This window comes from Cercospora beticola, chromosome 6, assembly GCF_033473495.1.
Source record: "Cercospora beticola chromosome 6, complete sequence".
Classification (NCBI taxonomy): domain Eukaryota; kingdom Fungi; phylum Ascomycota; class Dothideomycetes; order Mycosphaerellales; family Mycosphaerellaceae; genus Cercospora; species Cercospora beticola.
Genome location: NC_088940.1, coordinates 1,011,974 through 1,030,478, shown reverse-complemented (window position 1 = coordinate 1,030,478; position 18,505 = coordinate 1,011,974). Strand labels below are relative to the sequence as shown.

Here is an 18,505-nt window from a genome sequence, read left to right as displayed (position 1 = left end):
GCCTCCTTGTGGCCTCTGCATACCCATGAACGTATTCCTCGCATCCTGCGTCCACGCTCGCTCAGCGCCGGGATAGCCCACCCACCCTGAAGGTTGTCCGCTTGCACGGAGTTTGTTCACTTCGTTCATTGTCACGATGTGGTTATGTCCTCGAAAGGAACTATCGTCAGGTCCGTAGTAGCCTTGTGGCATGGAGGGTATTGGTTGACCGCGGGTACCTGGCCAGACGTACCAGGACATGATTGTGAATTGAATTGCCTTGTTTTGGTTGTGCAATAAGTTGGTGGAGCCGACGCAGATTATGATGGAAAGGAATCTCGAAAAGAGCTTTCAACTGGAGAATATACGGATATTTGTCGTGCGAGTTGATGTTCACTACCTTCACAGGAAGTAGTAAAAATCAAAGTCCGCAATGCAATACTGATAATTAGCGTCTCTGCACGATACAATAGTAGCCAAAGCATCAAGTGTCGTGAAGCATATCGTTCTCGAAACTGTGAACGAGGCGAGCAGAGGTGGCGAGTGGGCTTTTGATTCCGTCCTTCACCATGCCATTCTGCGCTACAGTTCCCAGTGCTGTGAATGTGATTTGGAAAGAAGCATATATGTCGACTGATCCTCCAGCTGGCTGGTTTCTCATCCACAGCACGGTTTCCCAGATCGAATCGGCCCACAGCAAATCCAGAACCAATCTCACAACAGTCCAGGACAACCTACAAAATGCAACCGTGGCCAGGTTCGCGTGGTCGACGCTTCTCTTCCGATGCACGTCTTCCATTCTATCGTGGATTACAGGACCCTCGATTCCACTCGGGCATCTATCATCGCGAGGAGCAAGCCCTGGCGAACAACCTCCAACGGTATGGCCCAGAAGGCTCATGGTTGTATGAGTCGGCGTATGGAGGTGAGAGAGGTGCGATGGCTGACCAACTGTGGTATGAAAATGCCTTAAATCAGTTCATGGGCATGCAGATGCCAGGCGCAGGTGGGTATCCAGGAGGATGGTTTTAGCCATGCAGTAGTGGATCTCTTGGAATGATGTAGCAGCAATACGAATTTGGTAGGAAGTGATAGTAGCAGCCTACCTACCTCAGCTGAGTGCGCTCCCCTCCTCACCGGTACTGCACTTTCTGCCCTCCTCTCTTCTCCAACTTAGCTTGTCGCTTACTCTGCCCGCCTTGTGCAGCTGCCGGCTCGGTCGCGCCACCGGGCATCATGCCTCCCATTCCAGTTTTGAATCCACTGTAGGTGGTCCATGCGCTCCAGATGCTGTACAACGGAACGACAGCGTAAACCCACCACCCGTAGTCTCCGACCAGAGAGACAAGGGCAATGGTACCCCACGTCCAATAAAGTACATCCCACATGAATTCGGTCAGTCCTTTGGCATCGAGGTCCTCGCCAGCTCGCTTCAGCTCTCCATCGACATAGGTAGGACGAGCAATGCGATCGAACCAGAATTCGATGATGAGAGCGGGGGCATTGAACAGGAAGTAGAGGAAGAGATTCCGTCGACGGAAGACCAGCAGGCTCAAAACCAGATACAGAGCATTGATGGCGAGGGAGATTTGGTGGGTGCGATTGAGAGTAGCCGCATTGGACTGTGCTTGTGTTTTCAATGCTTTCTGTGGAGTTTCGTCAATGCGGTGTTATGCAGAGGGGGGTTTTGTGAGTACTCACTTTGGCCATGATGGCAATGTCAGATCAACGGAATGCGCTTAGTTGGGGTCGCGTGAGTAGGAGCAGCAGTGCAGTAGAAGCAATGTAATGCATGCGGTGCATCGGTCTTGGCGGTGGCTGGCTCGTGCGTGCTTTCCGGGGCGGGCGCATAAACAAAGTCGTCACTTCCTCCCGTAGCAACAAACAGCGCAACGGCGAGCACGCATTGCCTCGTGGCCCACCGACCGCTGCCTGCCTGCTTGCCCGCCTACTTTCCGCTGCCATGATCCGCTTCTCGGCAGCACACTAATCTTGCGCGCCATAGACCTTTCCCTGCTGCTACTCCTCCCACCGTCTTCTTCGACACGCCCGGCGCGGCACTCTACGCTGCACTTGAGACACGACACGATCTTCGACTGCGTGCTGCGCGACGCATGCCCAATGCGCCACATTCAGGCCCCGAGTCCTCCTGCATCCATAGCCCTTCCTGCCACCGCGCACCATGTCGCCGTCCACGGGCATCGCTGTCTCCCAGCTGAAGCAGCTGATCTACTACCAACTCGATAATGACCTCCTCGACAACGCAAATTTCCTCGCCGGGCGCCTGCATGCTCTCGAGCCACGGAACCCCGATGCCGCGCATCTACTCGCTTTGACCTACTACCGCTCCTGCCGCTACAAGGCAGCCTTCGACTTTGCGACCAAGTTTGGTTCCACTGGTCGCCACTTGGGATGCGCCTATGTATTCGCGCAGTCTTCATTACATCTGGGACGCTATTCGGAAGGTGTGACTGCCCTCGAGAAGTCACGCGCACAATGGGCAGGGAGAAATGATTGGCAAAAACACTCGGAGACCTCACGGCGGCACACACCAGACGCGCCTGCTGTGCTGACCCTCTTGGGACATTTACATCGAGCGAACGCGAATTATGTGAAGGCGGGTGATGCGTACCTGGAGGCGCACAAGCTGAACGCTTTCACCTGGGATGCGTTCGACGGCCTTTGCAAAATCGGCGCAGATCTCAAGACAGAGAACATGTTTAAGGCCGCAGGAGACCTTCCTGGGACTTCTGAAGGGTCCGAAGGTCCAACTATCTACGTGGACAAAGACTCGCGGCTACCGCTTGCTTCTCAGCCCAGCTTCCCCGTGGGCAGTTTTATGGATGATCCATTCGTACTTGGGAGCAGGATAGGATCTGAGGATGCGCTTGGGAGGATCAAGGGCAAGCTGACGGCAGGAAATGCAGTACGGCCAGCACTTTCGGAATGGGACACGCCAACCGGTAATATCGTGATGGCGGATGATGACTTCCCTACTGAGGAGAGCGACGTGTTTGTGGATCCTCCAGCAGCACCTGTGAGGCGTCCGCGGCTAGGACAGCAGTTCGAGGATCGCGCTCGGCCGTCACAGCGAGCGGGTGCTGTTTCCCAGGAACCTGCGGAAGACATTCAGCAAGCTCCTCGCAAGCCAAGTGCTGGCGGGCAAAAGCGCACGGCATCTGGCGCCCCGCCACCGTCCACCACAGATTCTGGTCCGCCGAGAAGGAGCAATCGGCTGTTTACGCAGGCTACTTCGACCAGGACCACCCGTTCTACGGCAGACACTGCATCCACAGCTGCCGCGCGAGCTGATAGGGCGTCTCGCACCGCGAAAGCAGCCACTGGCACCAAAGGTAGGACCGGTCCACAGGTTGGTCGCGTCGTTAGTGGCAACAGAAAGATTATGCCTGCGGATGATCGAGAAAAGGAGAAGGAGAAGCGCACGCTCAGCAGGGCTATGGACTGGGGCGCCGTTGTGCCCTCAGCTCCGTCTGCTGTGGTACAGCTGAAGCTACCGCCTGCGCCGTCAGAAGAAGATTTGAAAGCCGAGCGGCGGGCCATGTCTTCCTTGCTTGACAATTTCCGGCAGCTGGCGGTAGGCTACCAGGGAGCGGCTACCTTTCAGCTGGAGAACGCGGTCATGGCATTTCGCTCTCTCCCTTCTGCGCAGCGCGAAACTCCGTGGGTGCTGGCACAGCTAGGGAAGGCTTATCACGAACAACAGGACTACAAGGCTGCTGAAGAATGCTTCGCGAAGTTGATCAAGATGCAGCCTTCACGCATTGAAGATATGGAGATTTACTCCACCGTACTCTGGCACCTGAAGAAGGAAACAGCTTTGGCCATGCTGTGCCGCGTTTTGCGCGACAATCATTTCGATGCACCGCAGACGTGGGTGGCTGTCGGCAATGCCTTTTCTCTTGCTCGCGAGCATGATCAGGCCATTAGCGCTTTCAAACGTGCAACGCAGCTTGACGAGAGCTTCACCTATGCTTGGACGCTGATGGGCCACGAATATATCGCCAATGAGGCCTTCGACTCCGCTGTCACCGCTTTCAGACGCGCTGTCGCAATCGACTTCCGGCACTACAACGGTTGGTACGGCCTTGGGAAGTGCTTCGAGCGCATGGGCAAGAATGAGGACGCAGAAATCCACTACAGGAAAGCTGCTGCTATCAACCCCACGAACAGTACTTTACTGGTCTGTATTGGTGTCGTGTTGGAACGTATGCGGAACAAGAAGGGTGCGTTGGCCAACTATACCAAGGCACTGGAACTCGCTCCTTCTTCTGCCCTTGCGAGATTCAAGAAGGCGCGAGTTTTGATGCACATGAAGTATTACTCGCAGGCCCTGGACGAGCTGGAAATCTTGCGTGATCAGGCGCCTGACGAGGCGAATGTGTGGTTCTTGCTTGGCAAGTGCTACAAGGGTCTGCAGGAGAAGGGCGAGGCTTTGCGTGCTTTCACGACCGCGCTGAATCTTGATGTGAAGGTGAGCAGAACTTTGTTCGTGAGTTTTTGCTGTAGTTTCACTAACGAAGTGTCCAGGCCGCACCGTTCATCAAAGAAGCCATGGAAGCTCTTGACCAGGACGAGGACGATGACAGTGATGATGATTGAGCGAAGACCTTTTCAATGGTCTCTGCTGGCGTTTCAATTGGTCGGGGTCATGGGAAGCGGATAGCAAAAGCGAGCATGTTCTTGGATCAGGAAGGACGCTGCCAAGAAAATCGACGCTCTGGTACCAGAGCGTCAATTTTCTCGGCATTTTGAGGTGATCTTTATTGGAGGCTCTAGGGCGGGATTCCTGTTCCTGGTAAAACTCAAGAAGCAAGGCGTTCAGGTGGGGTTTGCAATGGCCTCGTACGCGAGGTCGGTCGGTGGGTTGCATCTGGGCATTGCATAGTAGACTGGCGTTCGGGTGTGGTGCATTTGTTGCATTCAGCGGGGGCGGGTTGAGCATAGTACCGCCAGTCAGTCATGAGTAGTACCTGACTGCTATGAAATTGTTGTGTTTTCTCGTTCAACGGCGGCGATCTCCCGTCTTGAACGTTCCTAATCCGCGAGATTCCATATGATGAAGCGACGTAGTGCAGTGCATGTCAGCACGAATGCGGTTGCATCGTTCGTCAGGCACATCGTGGCTTCGTCAAAAGTCGACTGAGCAAGCTCGCTATCTGGCTACGTGTCTGCGGGCGTTACCTGTATCTGAGGAGATGAAGAACTTTCCTGGTAATTTACGTCTGGTCGCACCAGACATGACATCGGATCACGATGCCACCAGATTGATTCTGGTAAAGTTGTGGATGAAATATTCTCCCGTGTTGGTGTCCAGTGTCAGGTTGCTCGTGGTGACAGTGCCACCACTGAGCAACGCACCGTTCTCAACGACACCGCCTCCAACGGGCCTCGACAAACGATTGGCATTGTTCTCGACAGTGAAGTTGGCAAGTGAGACTTCGTAACCGTTGCGAGTCTGCAGATTTGGAGTGCCAAAGTATTGGGCCAGAACGCGTTCCTTCGAGATCTGCATCTCGTAGTAACCACGATAATAGCCCTCTTGCCATTGCAGTTCGACGTTGTCGGCAACAAGAGCGCGGGATTGGTTATTGCATTCCCAGAGCGTCGTGTTGGCTCCGAAAGAAGAGGTGCTTGAGACAGCAGTGCCTGCGAATTCGACTCCGAGTGCGCCAGCGCCTGTCTCAGAGTCATAGTCCTTCTCATCAAGCCAAACCAGGTCTGCGACCCAGTTGGCATGAGTATCGCCAGCCATGACAATGTTGTTGCCGATGTTGTTGTCATACAGCGTCTTCAGAGTGCGATTCTTGTTGCTCATGTACCCATCCCAGGCATCAGTATTGTAGGCAGTGCCGAACCAAGAGGTGGAGTTGATAGTGCTGAAAACGATCTGGGATCCGATCAAGCGCCAGGTAGCGCCACGTGATGCCGATCTCTTGAGCGAGTTGTAGAACCACTAGCAAGGGAAAAGTCAGCACAAGGCGCTTATGTTTTTGAGATGATTGCCGGAGAGCTGGCCATAGAGCAGCATTTGACCACGGTGCCCGCTCTACAGCCGCAGCTCTGGAGCATGAAGATCCGGCAGCGAAAGCGATGGTACTCACATTTTCTTGGATCGATCCCATCAGCGTTCGTCCGGCATCGTTCATAATCTCTGGAATATCTGTCGGAGTGTTAGCCAAATTGGACATCGACTTTTCCAAATGAGACGTAGCGCCACTCACAATCCTCGTTCCAGCCCAGATCAGTAATGCTACGATCATAGTTGCGGGTATCAAGAATAATCAAGTCGAACAAATTACCAATGCTGAAGCTCCTCCAAATTCTGAGATTGTTATCCATGTCAACCTGGCGAATGGGCATCCACTCAAAGTACGCACGAACTGCATTCATTTTTCGCTGATCAACACTGACGCGGCCGTTCTCCTCGAAAGACTCCTCGGTATTGTTAAGCCCAGAAGAACCGTCTCGGTACCCGTTGTTGGAGATCTCGTGGTCATCCCAGGTTGGGATCCAAGGGTACTTCGAGTGTGAAAGAAGCAGATCCTCGTCAGTTCGATAGGTTGCCAGCCGAGCTCGATAGTCGTATAACGTGAAGATCTCGCGCTCTGGTCGCACTGGACGTGCCTCTGAGCCTGTTCCATATTCGTACAAGTAATCACCGAGATGGATAACATAGTCGACATTGTCTTTGCGTGCGCTGTTGCCATAGGCATTGAAGAAGCCCACAGGGAAGTTGGAGCAGGAGAAGACGGCGACGCCGACATCTCCAACGTCCTGGTCTGCAGCTGGGGCTGTCTTCGTGCGACCCACTGGGCTTTTGTTGTCGCTGCCACATACTGTGAATTGATAGTAGTACCACGTGAATGGTTTCAGATCCGTAGCTTCTACCTTAACAGTGTAGTCGATGTCGGAGGATGTGTAGGCCCTGCCCTGGCTCACAGAGTTCGTCATGTTCTCGCTGCACGACACTGCCCACTCCACACAAATTGGGTTCTTGCTGGCCTCTACGTATTGTTGAGTATCGTGATTATAGAGAGCTGCCGTGCCAGAAACGGTGACGTTGCTATCATCATTGTCCATGGTTGGACTGACTCGGGTCCTATTAGTGAATCAGTATTCCAGTTTCGATTGCTCATGCACATTGGATGTCTTTTACCATAGAATAACACTGTCATGGTACGGATCACCAGAGGCTACGCCATGAGTAAAGCTTAGGGTGCTGGCGTTCATGTACTGAGCATCTTCGTGCCTTTTCCTAACCTTTGGGAGTGAGATTCCCAGATTGTGGTTGTGTGAAGGACTGCCATAGTTGACATTGCCAGTCCAATCGGCGGAGACAACTGCAATGCACGCGAGTAAAGCTGTACTTCGCAGCATGGTGACTAGAAACGCACACGAGAAAGATGACTGACTCTCGCGGCAATCAGTTCTTCACTTACTTTATAGTTGCTGTTTGTCTTATCACTCCGATCGTAGATCACTGACGTTGCTACAATTAGAGCCAAGCATGGAGCACTTCGTCCGGCATGGAGGCCTGTGGGAATCAGCCAAAGATGCTGTCGTTCCTGAGCACGCTTCTCGCTTGCTCCCAAAGAGTTGGTGCTTAGATGGGAGAAGTGAGTCTCGGCATTGCTTGGCTGAGGGGAGCTGGCCAGTGAGAGATTAGCCATTATGCCACGCTGCCATGCGACTGCACGTTTCTTTGCTTTATGTTTCCGCATGCGACAATGTCGTATAAACTAGCGTGCATGCTAGAGTGTGAGTATGCCGTGCTGAAGCGGCTTGTAGTGCAACTGTGTCACGCGAGATCAAGGCAGAGATGCTGCCGACTTCCATTGACTTTCCACTGCTTCTGTCGCGTCCTGGGTTACAACTTTGGAAGAGATATTTGTACTCGCACTGTCATCCAGTTCTTCCAGATGTCAGTGATTACAAAAGTCGGGGAATGATCGATGGCTGAGGAGAAGTCCGATGGCAACAGCTTGAAAATGTGGCAGTGTCCTATTTGGGCGGGCTTCCGAGCAGTTTGGGCAATGGCATTGACGAGGAGTACCATCAGATCCGGACCTCAGTGAGAGGCTGTCGAATGTGCCCGAGTCCATATGATGTCCGCAGCATATTTCCATGTGCGTTGTGTTGTCGTTGTAATGCCTTTCGCGATGAGAGGAAAGAAGTGAGATCATTGGCCGAGCTCCGATTCTCGGGAGTATCCGGCATTGCCAGTCGGTCTTCCTGCTCCCACATACACACCATCACCAGCCATTGCGAACACAACCACTCCACTCCGACCGCGAAACATCACCCATCATGCGTGCCACACTCGTCCGAAGGGCAGGGTACGTCCTCGAGCCTCAAAATCGCGGTCCCGCGACTGCGCTGCGCCTCCCGAGCCTCTCAATGGCGACTAACAGTCTTCATCAGGATGCCTCAATTCCCTGGCATGTACCGCAAGAACAACGTGCCAGCCTGGCAACGTCTCCACCAGACTCACGATGGCGTCAGACAATGGAACAAGGTGCGTTGAGCAGGATGAAGGACAGTAGCGGACGGGAAAGAGAGCGCGAAGAGCTCGGGAAGCAAGAAGAGGGAGAGAATGGGACATATCTTGAGCAGAGACTAACGTGCTCTGCTAGGGTCCACGTGCCAAGTACATGCTCTACCCATACTACGGTCTTCTGATCGCGACTACTGCTGGTGAGTGCTGGATGATGTAGAATCGGGGAGAGTGTGGTTGCTAACACACGTGACACAGCTTCGCAGTACATGATGTTCCGCATGGTCTTTGGCAAGAAGACGTGGTTCTAGATGCACCAGGGAACGCGCTGAGGAAGAGTAGAAACGACATGGCTCCGGATAGGCAGTGCAAAGAAGTACGTGTATAGATCAGCCAGTATCGAGGACTACGGATTTCTTTTGTGTTGAGGAACTACGCCGCACTACCATTCCGCCTGGCGACATCTCTATATGCTGCTATCGTCCTATCCCTCTTCGGCCGCTCCATTCCTGTATTTGGACGGCGTGCCGCTCAGCGTCTATCCCGGCTCAGCGCCCAAATTCCGATGACCTTTACTCCTGGGGTATGATATGGGAATCTCCCGTCATGACTTCGTCAAACATGCCGTTGTGAGCGTAATGACTTTCTAGCTCGTTCAACGTCTGAGACCAGCATTGAGCCAATCACTTCTGCAAGGACTTCTTGATATTGTGAAAGAATGCAAATAGAGAGCCGCCCAATCTTAAAGGTAAGTTAGCAGAATGTAAGTACTTCGTGATGCTGCAGCTGGAAAGAGCTTACGTGGGATGTCTCGGCTCATGGCGTCTCGACGGCGTAGGTCTCCCCACATCATCCTCGAAATGATTGCGAAGTGAATGATGCGGGTTACGAGAACTCTTCGAACGGACACTAGCTCGGTCTCCGCTCACAGCACGATGCCTGTCCCGATTGTCATGGCTCCTTCTGCCAGAGTCTGGGTCTTCGCGCCGAGGTCGCTGAGAATGGTAGCTCTTGCGGGAACGACCAGAATCAGATCCACGATAGGAATCCGAGCTCACGCGAGGCCTATCCGACACGTCTCGACGAGAAACCGGAGGCCCGTAGCCATCGATTGCTAGTGGTGGCTGATAGTCTGGGTTGCTTTGATATATCTCAGGCCTCGGGGGATGATAGCTGTGAGTTGGTGACATAGTCCCGACTTCTGGTCTCATCGATGCTGAGCTTGCCTGCTGGTGTGGAACGTTGTAACCTGGAGGAAGGTATTTACCAGAAGCTGTGGAGCTTGCCCTTGATCTGTTACCGGGTGCTGGAGGCGGATACTGGGGATGCACGTAGGCCATATTGGGGTCCAAATATTGCGTTTCAGGTACTGATCGTGTAGCTTCCGGATCGAAACGCGGAACCGGGTCCTTATGTTCTGATGTATGATAGGTGTGGCGATGTGGCTTAATTCTAGCGAAGTTGGCCCACGGGTAATCGAGTGATGTCGACAGAGCGATGTAATCCAAGGATCTCCAGTACTGTACAAAGGCAACTCAGTATGGGAACGTAGTGGGAAGACGCTTTGGCCTTCACGTTTCAACCATTTGTATCAAAAGAGTCTAAGGCAATAAGGAGTTGCAGGCACTGTGACAGGTCAAAGAACAGGCTCAGCAGATTGCTCTTTGGTTCACTGCGGCAGACGCAAAGGCAAAGCTACAGGCGGCTGACCAGCTCTGCCACCTTGTTCAACAACCATAGCCCAACAGATGTCATGCAGTGTCCTGCGAACCGCTTCGGAGCCGACTGCGGGCTCATTCCTGCAAGGCGGACATTCTATGCATGCAAGCGAATGTGTACGCATGGTTCGGCGGGAGACCACCACATATGTACCCGCGAATGAGAGTCCATATCCTCGCTATGTGCAACAACCCTCATCCACTGGCTATAACTCAACCTTGTATTGATCAGATGAGGAAAACCGCCGCCATGCTGTGATCTCGAGCTTCGATACAATCAACCACATTGCGTCACCAGGTAGCAAACTTCGTGTCAGGTGCCTGATGTTGACTGCGATATCCCCGTTGGCTTCACGTCCTGAACGTCGAAGACGGTAGTCGGCAAATGGACCCATTCCAGATTCTGCCTTCCGGAAAGCTTGTCCTTCGGATGTGATCATCGAAATGGTCAGAGGAGGATCACTCTTGGATGAGAACGATTGCGGATGGCGGAATCAGACGGTCTCAAATCTGTAGCTGGTCGGTGCGTCATTTCTCTTGGCAGTTGGTCGCTCCGGCCTCTGTCGTCGCACAGGGCTGTGAAGTGTGGCGTATGTTCTTCACGTGCCGGCCCTGATGTCGATCAACAGAACGGCATTCGAAAGCACTTCATCATTCACCTCCTGGCCACGTTCACCATAGTGGCGTTCTTATGATATGGCATTTCGGTGACTGATCAGCCGCTTCAGCCACACGCCGACCTCAGCTGCGTAGTGCATCTGGCGACGAGCTGTGCACAAACAAGCCTTTTGGGTGTCTCCAGCACTGCCCACTGCCCCGCCATCAAAGTCGCTGCGTCACTTGCTCGCGCGTGTGCGTGACTCCGCCACATCCTTCGTCTTTGAAGTCGCCGTTGATGCCTCCGCTCTGCTCGCTGGACCATCGCTGCTGCATACCACACAGCCATTCACGTTGACAGGAGCAACGCACTAAGATCAAAGCGCACAGCTTCCGCCCATCTCCACTTCCCAAATCATGTCGTACCATCAAGGCTATGGTGCACCCTATCAACGTAAGCAGTCCGATCTGCAAGCTTCAGAAGAGGCGCAAGGCTGCCCGCACCAGACGCAGCCAGCAATAAAAGGGCGACCCCGCTGACCTCTCCTCGCAGAGCATCCACAACCAGGAGGATACTATCAACAACCTGCAATGAACCAAGGATACGGACAACCGCAAGGCTACGGCGCACCCCCGCCCGGACCTCCGCCGCCAGGAGGAGCACCACAGCTGCCGCCAGGATGGACGTCTCAATTCGATCATGCCAGCCAGCGCCAGTACTACATCAGCCCTACAGGTGCTAGCCAGTGGGATCCTCCGCCGCCGCCGCAGCAAGGATTCGGAGGCCCTCCCCCTGGGCCTCCTCCGCCAGCACAGGGCGGATATGGCCAGCACCCGCAGCACCCACAGCAGCAACCTCAGCCCGGAGGGTACCCTCAACAGCCCTACGGCGGTGCTCCTTCTGGGCCTGCGGCGCTACCATCACCGGGTTACGATTTGCGACAGAGATCGAACATGGATGTGACTCGAGCCGCGGATGACCTTCGAGCCGCCATGAAGGGATTCGGCACGAACGAGACTAAGCTGATCCAAGTCCTGTCCTCTCTCGGCCCTCTTGAGATTGCATCTGTCAAACAAGTCTACACGCAGCGACACAAGCGCGACTTATTCAAAGATGTGCACTCCGAAACATCCGGCTACTTTCGCGAAGGCTGTGAAGCGATCATCCGCGGACCACTAGAGCAAGACTGCTTCGTGATTTACGAAGCACTCAAAGGCATGGGCACCAAGGAGAGTGCTTTGGACGATGTACTTCTTGCACGCTCAAATGCAGACATGAATGCCATCAAGCAGCATTACAAGCAAATGTACGGCAAATCGCTCGAGTCTGCCGTCAAGGGCGACCTGAGCATGAAGACCGAACGAATGTTTGACATGGTCATGTCTGCACGACGCAACGAAGAGTCAACTCCTGTGATCCCTCAACAGACTGATCAGGACGTCAAAGAAATCTACGGTGCTACCGAAGGCCGAGCTGGCGCAGATCAAATGACCGTCTGCTCCATCTTGACCTCTCGCAGCAATGGCCAAATTAGAGCCATTGTCCAAGCATACCAAGCCAAATACCACCGCTCCCTCGAGACCGTGATCAAAAAGGAATTCTCCGGGCACATGGAAGATGCCTTACTCTTCATCATCAACGCGGCCAACGACCCCGCCAAGCACGACGCAGACCTTCTCGAGGCTTCAATGGCAGGACTCGGAACCAAGGACCAAGCCCTCGTGCGGAGAGTCGTCATGATCCACTGGGACAAGCAGCGCTTGCAGCAATGCAAAGCCGCCTACAAGCACTTTTACAAGAAGGATCTCGCTGCTAGAGTCCAGGGCGAGACGAGTGGGGATTACAAGAATCTCATGGTGGCATGTGTCTCGTGATGATGATTCCGGCTGCTGCAGGGCCGAATTGGCTGACTTTTCTATCAGATCTTCCAGTGAGTGGGGGTGGGCGTTTCTTGACAGGATGGGGATATGTGATACCCGCGAGGGAGGCAGTTTGGTGGGGGCCTTGCCTTTCGAATTGGATTGCAATGCACTTTCCACGACGCATACGAGTTTCTTTTGCTCTTGACCTCATTTTGCGCCTGCATTGCGTGTTTTTAGTTCGTCCTGCATTTTGACAGCAATGAATTTCCAGAGTGTTGATATTGCTCACCTTTGTATGAAAGCAGACATCCCGCGCGTTCATGTAATGTTTTCGTCGAAGCTTGCTGGCTTGCATACAGTACGGAAGTGCATTTTGTCATGAGGACGTCAATTGTTGCTAACCACATGCATATGTCAGACTAATGAGCAACAGGACATTCTGGGTCTGACAGCTGCATCGGCATTTCTGCTACCATTCCGAAGCTGTCGGGCCGTGCTTGGGTTCACATGGCAGTGCGCATCTGACTTGAGATTTGTTGGAGTCCGCATCAAGACTGCTTCCGCGGGCTGTTGTCTACGGTCCTCAATGAACAGGGATGTCACGACAGTGGTTTATTACTGCGAGCGGTTGCACAATCCCACTATTCGACGCCACTTTCTTTGCTTCTGCATAGAAGTAGTCGAGCAGCACCAACGCGTGAGTCGATAGATTTAGCTGTACTGTAACAATGAGCTTCGGAACAGATCGGCTTGTGAAAGATGCCCTACACGAGAAGAGTGAGCAAGATTATTCAGAGAAAGACAAATTAGGAGTTCTCTCCGGCGGACCTGTCGCAGATAGCCACGTTGTAACTCCTTGAATGGGATGTGAAGCAAAAGCAACCACGCACACGCACAACACCGCGGACATGCTCGCTTAAAGTTATTATCAGTGCATTGCTCCAAAGTAAAGTGTGTTGTAGGACCACACCCTCCATGATCATGATCACCGGTGTAAGTTCAGGAACGAAAGTAAGCGTGAGTGATGCGGATTACTTTGACTACTGTACCTCGCTGGGATCCCTCACATGAGCCGCACACTCCGAGCTCACTAGGGTGGGTACCGATGCACCGTTCCAAGCCTGTGACTCCTTGTCAATCTTTTGGAACTTGGGAGTGATCCTGGTCGACAGTAAAGGTCGAGACTCTTTAGTATCAACCGCTGCTTACGGAGTATCGTCATCCATATTCTTGGGGGGATTGAAGAAGGCGCAGGAGCGACAAAGAGAGGATGTGGAGTTGCTGTCCACAGGAGTAGGTAGCTCACGCGGTGGACCTAATTCTGCACGTCTTGTCATCAGATTATCAAGTGTGGGGTGGGGGTTCGGGGCCAGCGCAAATCATCAGTCGCAAGCAGAGCACTGCTGTGACAGGCTGAAAGCAACAACACGAAGTTCGTGCGCCCCAATCTAGAGTGGTAGTGCTGCAATGCTTGCGAAGTCCTCGAAACCGCGCGACGGCGTCATCGCATGGACGCATTACTTCAGCGCGGTTCTGTATCCCTGCGCAAGATTTATCGAGAGGAACGAGATGCAACTGTAAAAGCAGGAGCACGGTGTTGCAGACCGAGTTGCCTGCTTGCATCAAAGCATCCTCAGGTCAAAGCGAGGTACGTAACGTGCTTCGTTCCTTCAAGCACTCGTTGAGCCAACACGAGACACCGGGAAGACCAGCCGCACCTAGACGTATCGACTTCGTACATGTGTGCTTGACTGAGACGAGCTTGACACGTTAATCGAGTGCGTTGTGACATGCATTTCAAGTTCGAGGCCAACAGTGGGTTGGTCTCGGACTTGGTGATCCTGATTCGATCCCAGTGCATGGCAGTTTCCCAGGATGACGGCGCTCGATAGGCTTGGGTACCAAGGAGGTGAGCGATAAGCACGTTGCAGCAGTGCAACTGAAGAGTGTGTGAGGGAGTCGATCGTTGGTGTGCTGAATAAGACTGTGACAAACTCTAGGAATGCGTGTGCTTTCAGCGTTCCTCGTTGTTGCGACACTGACTCCGAGCTTCGTTGTGAATCGCGTCGTGGTCGTTCCGATCCCGGTCGACCTGGTGGAAAGAAGGTGCTGCGGAAAAGGGTCGAAAAAGCAAACCGCTTCGCAACCTGGTAAGCACTGCGCCGCCCGCACCTTTGAACATGTCACGACTGAAAGCCACGAGGAGAATGAGTTGTCGTACAGAACCCGCTTTCTCGGGGTTGCAAGCATAGTGTCGAGGCTGTGCAACGAATGGATCCCAGGCACAACATGAACCGTGAGACTTGACACCGGGCGGCATGGCCGCGTTCGATGTCCACCCTGAATGCTGGGAGGGAAGAGGTAGGGTAGACAGAGTTACGCTGGTGCATGAAACGCACCCGCACGGCTAGACTGCAGTCGGGAGACTTTGAATTCTCGAGGCAGCAGGGTACCTCAGCATTGCACGGCACGTAACTGCACGTCCGGCGTGCGCGACCATGGCAAAGCCGAGGAGTCGCACTGGACTCCCTCCCTCGCGTGCTTGTTGGCGTGCAGGAGCTGGTGGGGCGGTCGTTGGGCGTGATGGAGGGTGTGAAGTCGAAGTTGTGTGGACAACTGGGCTGGCACAGCTGGAGCCGGGAACATCCTGCGAGGTACACAGGCGACGCTGGCAGGAGCTGCGCGCCGGGAAGGCATCGCCAGCAGACAGGCAGGTAGGCAAGCGATTGCGCCTTACGGATACTACAGGTGGCATCCACGGCATCGTACGGGCAGGTGCGGTCTGACGAGGGAAGTCTCCAGGCAAAGGCAGCAGCGTCGACCGAGAAAGCGAGGTCACGCTGCCTAGTTTTTTGTACGACAGTAGCGAATAGCATCGACGGACGTCAGAATCAGAGTTTGGGCCGGTCAGAGGAGGGGAGATAACTCTAACGCAGGCCGTGTCTGGTGCGTGAGTGAGCATCTGCTAGGAGGTATGACTCTGCGGTGTCGGTGTTGGTGGATGCGACGTGCGCGATGCGATGGGATGTGCGCATGCACCAGGCGCGGCGGCGGCATGGTTATCTGGTGCAGGGTGCATCGTGGTGGCAGGCAGGATGACAACGGTGGCCGTCGCAAAACCACGATGGGCGCAGGCGTACGGAACGTTGTCGCTGCTGCTGGCTACGCTCTGCCGATGAGGAGCCAGTGGCTCTTCATCTCCCCGATCCTAGCGCGAGTTCTCTTCACCAATCGCTGGCGGCGCTGGCAACGAGATGCAGCGCGACGGAGGAGAGAGTGCGAGGGTGTCTCAGCTCCCCACAGCCTTTCTCACCTGTGGCGCATTCGCCCAGGAACGGTGTGAGCACGAAGTACCGCGCAACGGTATTGGCTGAAGGTAAGGTGCCGCTGGGCCCAAGCAAACGGTTCTCGAGCTTCCCACTACGCCCGTCGCACACTCGATGCCCATGGACCGACGCACGCTTGCTTCTCGACTCTGCCGACCTGCGAGTGCCTTCCCAACTTTCCCTCCCTCTCGCACACCACATCGCTTTTCTTCGCACACCACCCGCCTCTCCTCCTCCACCACCACCATCCGCCCACTGTCGCGCGTCCTGTCGCTTGCGCGCGCGCCCGTCCGCATCGCTATCATCGCCTTGTCTGCTGCCCGCCGAATCCGGCGACACCTCGCTTTGCTGCACGGCACGTCGCGTCTCCCTCCATCGCTCACGCCGTCCGCCGTCGCGCAACACTTTTGCTCGCTCCAGCATCGCGTCTGCGCATTCACTCCACTGCCATCGCTGGTGCGCCCCCGACTGTGACCGCAGCGCGCGCAATCGTTACTCACGCTCCACTTCGCAGCTGTGGGCGGCCCCGGATCTGGCGCAGACCGCAAATCCCCGGACGGCCCAGGCACTGGCCGACTCATATGCCACGCTTTCCACCACACCCTCCTTCGGCGCTGCAACGTGGTCCCGCTCCATCTGCATCGTTCTCACCTGATCTTAGCACTCGGCATCGTCTCGCCTTCGCCCCGTCCACCCGCGGGCACCAACAAGGCCGGCTGCCCGTGGCCTACTCCGACCGCGTCGCATTGTGCGCCGACCACCTGTAGAGGCCGATGGGTGACCTCACCTCAAGCAACCACCAAATCCGTAAGCCCGGCAGTGCTATGTACGCGGGAAACACTTTCAGTCCCAACAGCACGTCTCCACCCACACCCGCATTTCGCTCCGACATCTTCGCAAAGGCCTCCGGGTCCAGCTCCGGCCCGCTATACAGCACTTCGCCGACTGCAGAGCGCCACCCTGCTGATCGCGTTGGCATGATGGCGCCTCTCTCAGCGGCCGCGGATTCCTCCAGCTTCGCCTGGCATCAACGTCCTGCTCCCGCGGTTCTGATTCGAAGGCTTCCGCGTAACATAGGCATCGACGCAGTGAAGAGCTTGCTGCTCTTCGCTGGTGATCTAATCGACGCAGAAATCATTCAATCACCCTATCCGGACGACCAAAAATACGCGACAGCGATTGCGCGATTTCAAACGACAGGCAGCGCCATCGAGGTGCAGCAGAGGTTGAACGGAAAACCCAATACCGCCAACGAAGCCAACATGATTGTCGAAACGTACAGCACCACTTCGATTAGCGGAGTTTTCGAGAGGCGCAACACTATCGATGTAACTGCTTCTCGCACGCAAACGAGCTCTGCTTCTTCTGGACGCTCCAGGTACAACAACACGTTCCAACCCGCGGAGCGAGTTTCCCCGCCTCTGCAGAGCGGGAGCTCGGGCACAAATGGGGACTTTCCCACCCCAGAGAACAGTGCACACTTCCAGAATCTGTTCTCTCCACAGTCTCCGTTGGCCAATGGAGTTGACGGGACTCATCGCATCAGCGGCAAGTCGATGATCAACGACGACAACGCTGATGACGAAACCGGAGAGCTGCTCAAGGATCCGATCGCATATGCAAAGCATGGCCAGCAAACTCGTCGTGCGACCAATCCAGCCATCCCAGTCTCTCGCTTTGGCAGTCTGTCCATCAACAGTCCCAACGGCAACAGCAACGCCATTCCATCTCCCGTAAGCAATGGCTATGCGCCTCCACGTGCGAATGGCTCCATTTCTGGTGGCCCTGGGCAGATGCAGATGAGCAATGGTCACAGCAATGGCGCAAATGGCACTTACGTCTCCAACTATCCCCGCCCACAATATCCGGCTGTGAATCCTGCCGATCAAAATCCTCCATGCAATACTCTCTACGTGGGCAATTTGCCTATTGACACCAACGAAGACGAACTCAAGGCTCTCTTCTCTAAGGTGCGAGGCTACAAGCGATTGTGTTTCAGGACCAAAGCAAATGGTCCCATGTGTTTCGTCGAATTCGAAGATATCAGCTTCGCAACCAAGGCTTTGCATGAGCTCTATGGTCATCCTCTCCACAACAGTACCAAGGGTGGTATCAGGCTGAGCTTCTCCAAAAATCCACTCGGTGTTCGTTCAGTCCAGCCGAATGGACTGGGTCCTTCTGCAGCAATGTCTCCGCAGGCAATGGCGCCTGGATTCCCTGGACTTCCAAACAACTTTAGTGCTGTCTCTGGCCCGCCCCCTGGATTAGGCTCTCCACCTGGACTTGGTCCTTCAGGAAATTATCGGGCAGGGCAAATGGGGATGGACGGCATGTTTGCCAATCCTTTTGGCATGACTAATCCTGAGTTTTTGCATCAGCTTGGCCCACGCAACTATTCTGGCGGTGTTCCTCAACCTCTGGGCGCAGGTACGTTCGGAAGGGAGACTCCTGACGGATACAGCGACTTTCATCTCAGCCGATGAGGCGCTCCACATGGACTGTGTCCG

General features: G+C 54.5%; 7 protein-coding genes across 7 annotated transcripts; 4 read left to right on the top strand and 3 right to left on the bottom strand.

Moving 5' to 3' along the window:
- Nucleotides 1-1,112: 1,112 nt before the first annotated feature.
- Nucleotides 1,113-1,689, bottom strand: RHO25_009512 (uncharacterized protein; the record flags this gene model as incomplete). Its single annotated transcript, XM_023601046.2, has 2 exons — nt 1,113-1,625; nt 1,681-1,689. 2 exons carry the CDS (start codon nt 1,687-1,689, stop codon nt 1,113-1,115), a joined length of 522 nt encoding a protein of 173 aa, XP_023453415.1.
- Nucleotides 1,690-2,161: 472 nt separating this feature from the next.
- Nucleotides 2,162-4,599, top strand: RHO25_009511 (uncharacterized protein; the record flags this gene model as incomplete). The annotated part of the gene is made up of 2 exons (XM_023601045.2): nt 2,162-4,471; nt 4,528-4,599. 2 exons carry the CDS (start codon nt 2,162-2,164, stop codon nt 4,597-4,599), a joined length of 2,382 nt encoding a protein of 793 aa, XP_023453414.1.
- A 649-nt stretch (nt 4,600-5,248) lies between these two features.
- Nucleotides 5,249-7,377, bottom strand: RHO25_009510 (uncharacterized protein; the record flags this gene model as incomplete). The annotated part of the gene is made up of 4 exons (XM_023601044.1): nt 5,249-5,953; nt 6,102-6,160; nt 6,222-7,099; nt 7,157-7,377. The coding sequence occupies 4 exons, from the start codon at nt 7,375-7,377 to the stop codon at nt 5,249-5,251; spliced, it is 1,863 nt and encodes a 620-aa protein (XP_023453413.1).
- Nucleotides 7,378-8,307: 930 nt separating this feature from the next.
- On the top strand, nt 8,308-8,805 carry RHO25_009509 (uncharacterized protein; the record flags this gene model as incomplete). Its single annotated transcript, XM_023601043.2, has 4 exons — nt 8,308-8,336; nt 8,422-8,515; nt 8,634-8,694; nt 8,753-8,805. 4 exons carry the CDS (start codon nt 8,308-8,310, stop codon nt 8,803-8,805), a joined length of 237 nt encoding a protein of 78 aa, XP_023453412.1.
- A 2,421-nt stretch (nt 8,806-11,226) lies between these two features.
- RHO25_009508 (uncharacterized protein) lies at nt 11,227-12,684 on the top strand (the record flags this gene model as incomplete). Its single annotated transcript, XM_023601042.2, has 2 exons — nt 11,227-11,263; nt 11,363-12,684. The coding sequence occupies 2 exons, from the start codon at nt 11,227-11,229 to the stop codon at nt 12,682-12,684; spliced, it is 1,359 nt and encodes a 452-aa protein (XP_023453411.1).
- A 2,996-nt stretch (nt 12,685-15,680) lies between these two features.
- RHO25_009507 (uncharacterized protein) lies at nt 15,681-16,640 on the bottom strand (the record flags this gene model as incomplete). Its single annotated transcript, XM_065603189.1, has 3 exons — nt 15,681-15,834; nt 15,986-16,426; nt 16,499-16,640. Coding segments are annotated over 3 exons (737 nt in total), but the record flags the coding sequence as incomplete, so codon positions are not given.
- A 131-nt stretch (nt 16,641-16,771) lies between these two features.
- RHO25_009506 (uncharacterized protein) lies at nt 16,772-18,481 on the top strand (the record flags this gene model as incomplete). Its single annotated transcript, XM_023601041.2, has 1 exon — nt 16,772-18,481. One exon carries the CDS (start codon nt 16,772-16,774, stop codon nt 18,479-18,481), a length of 1,710 nt encoding a protein of 569 aa, XP_023453410.1.
- Nucleotides 18,482-18,505: the final 24 nt, after the last annotated feature.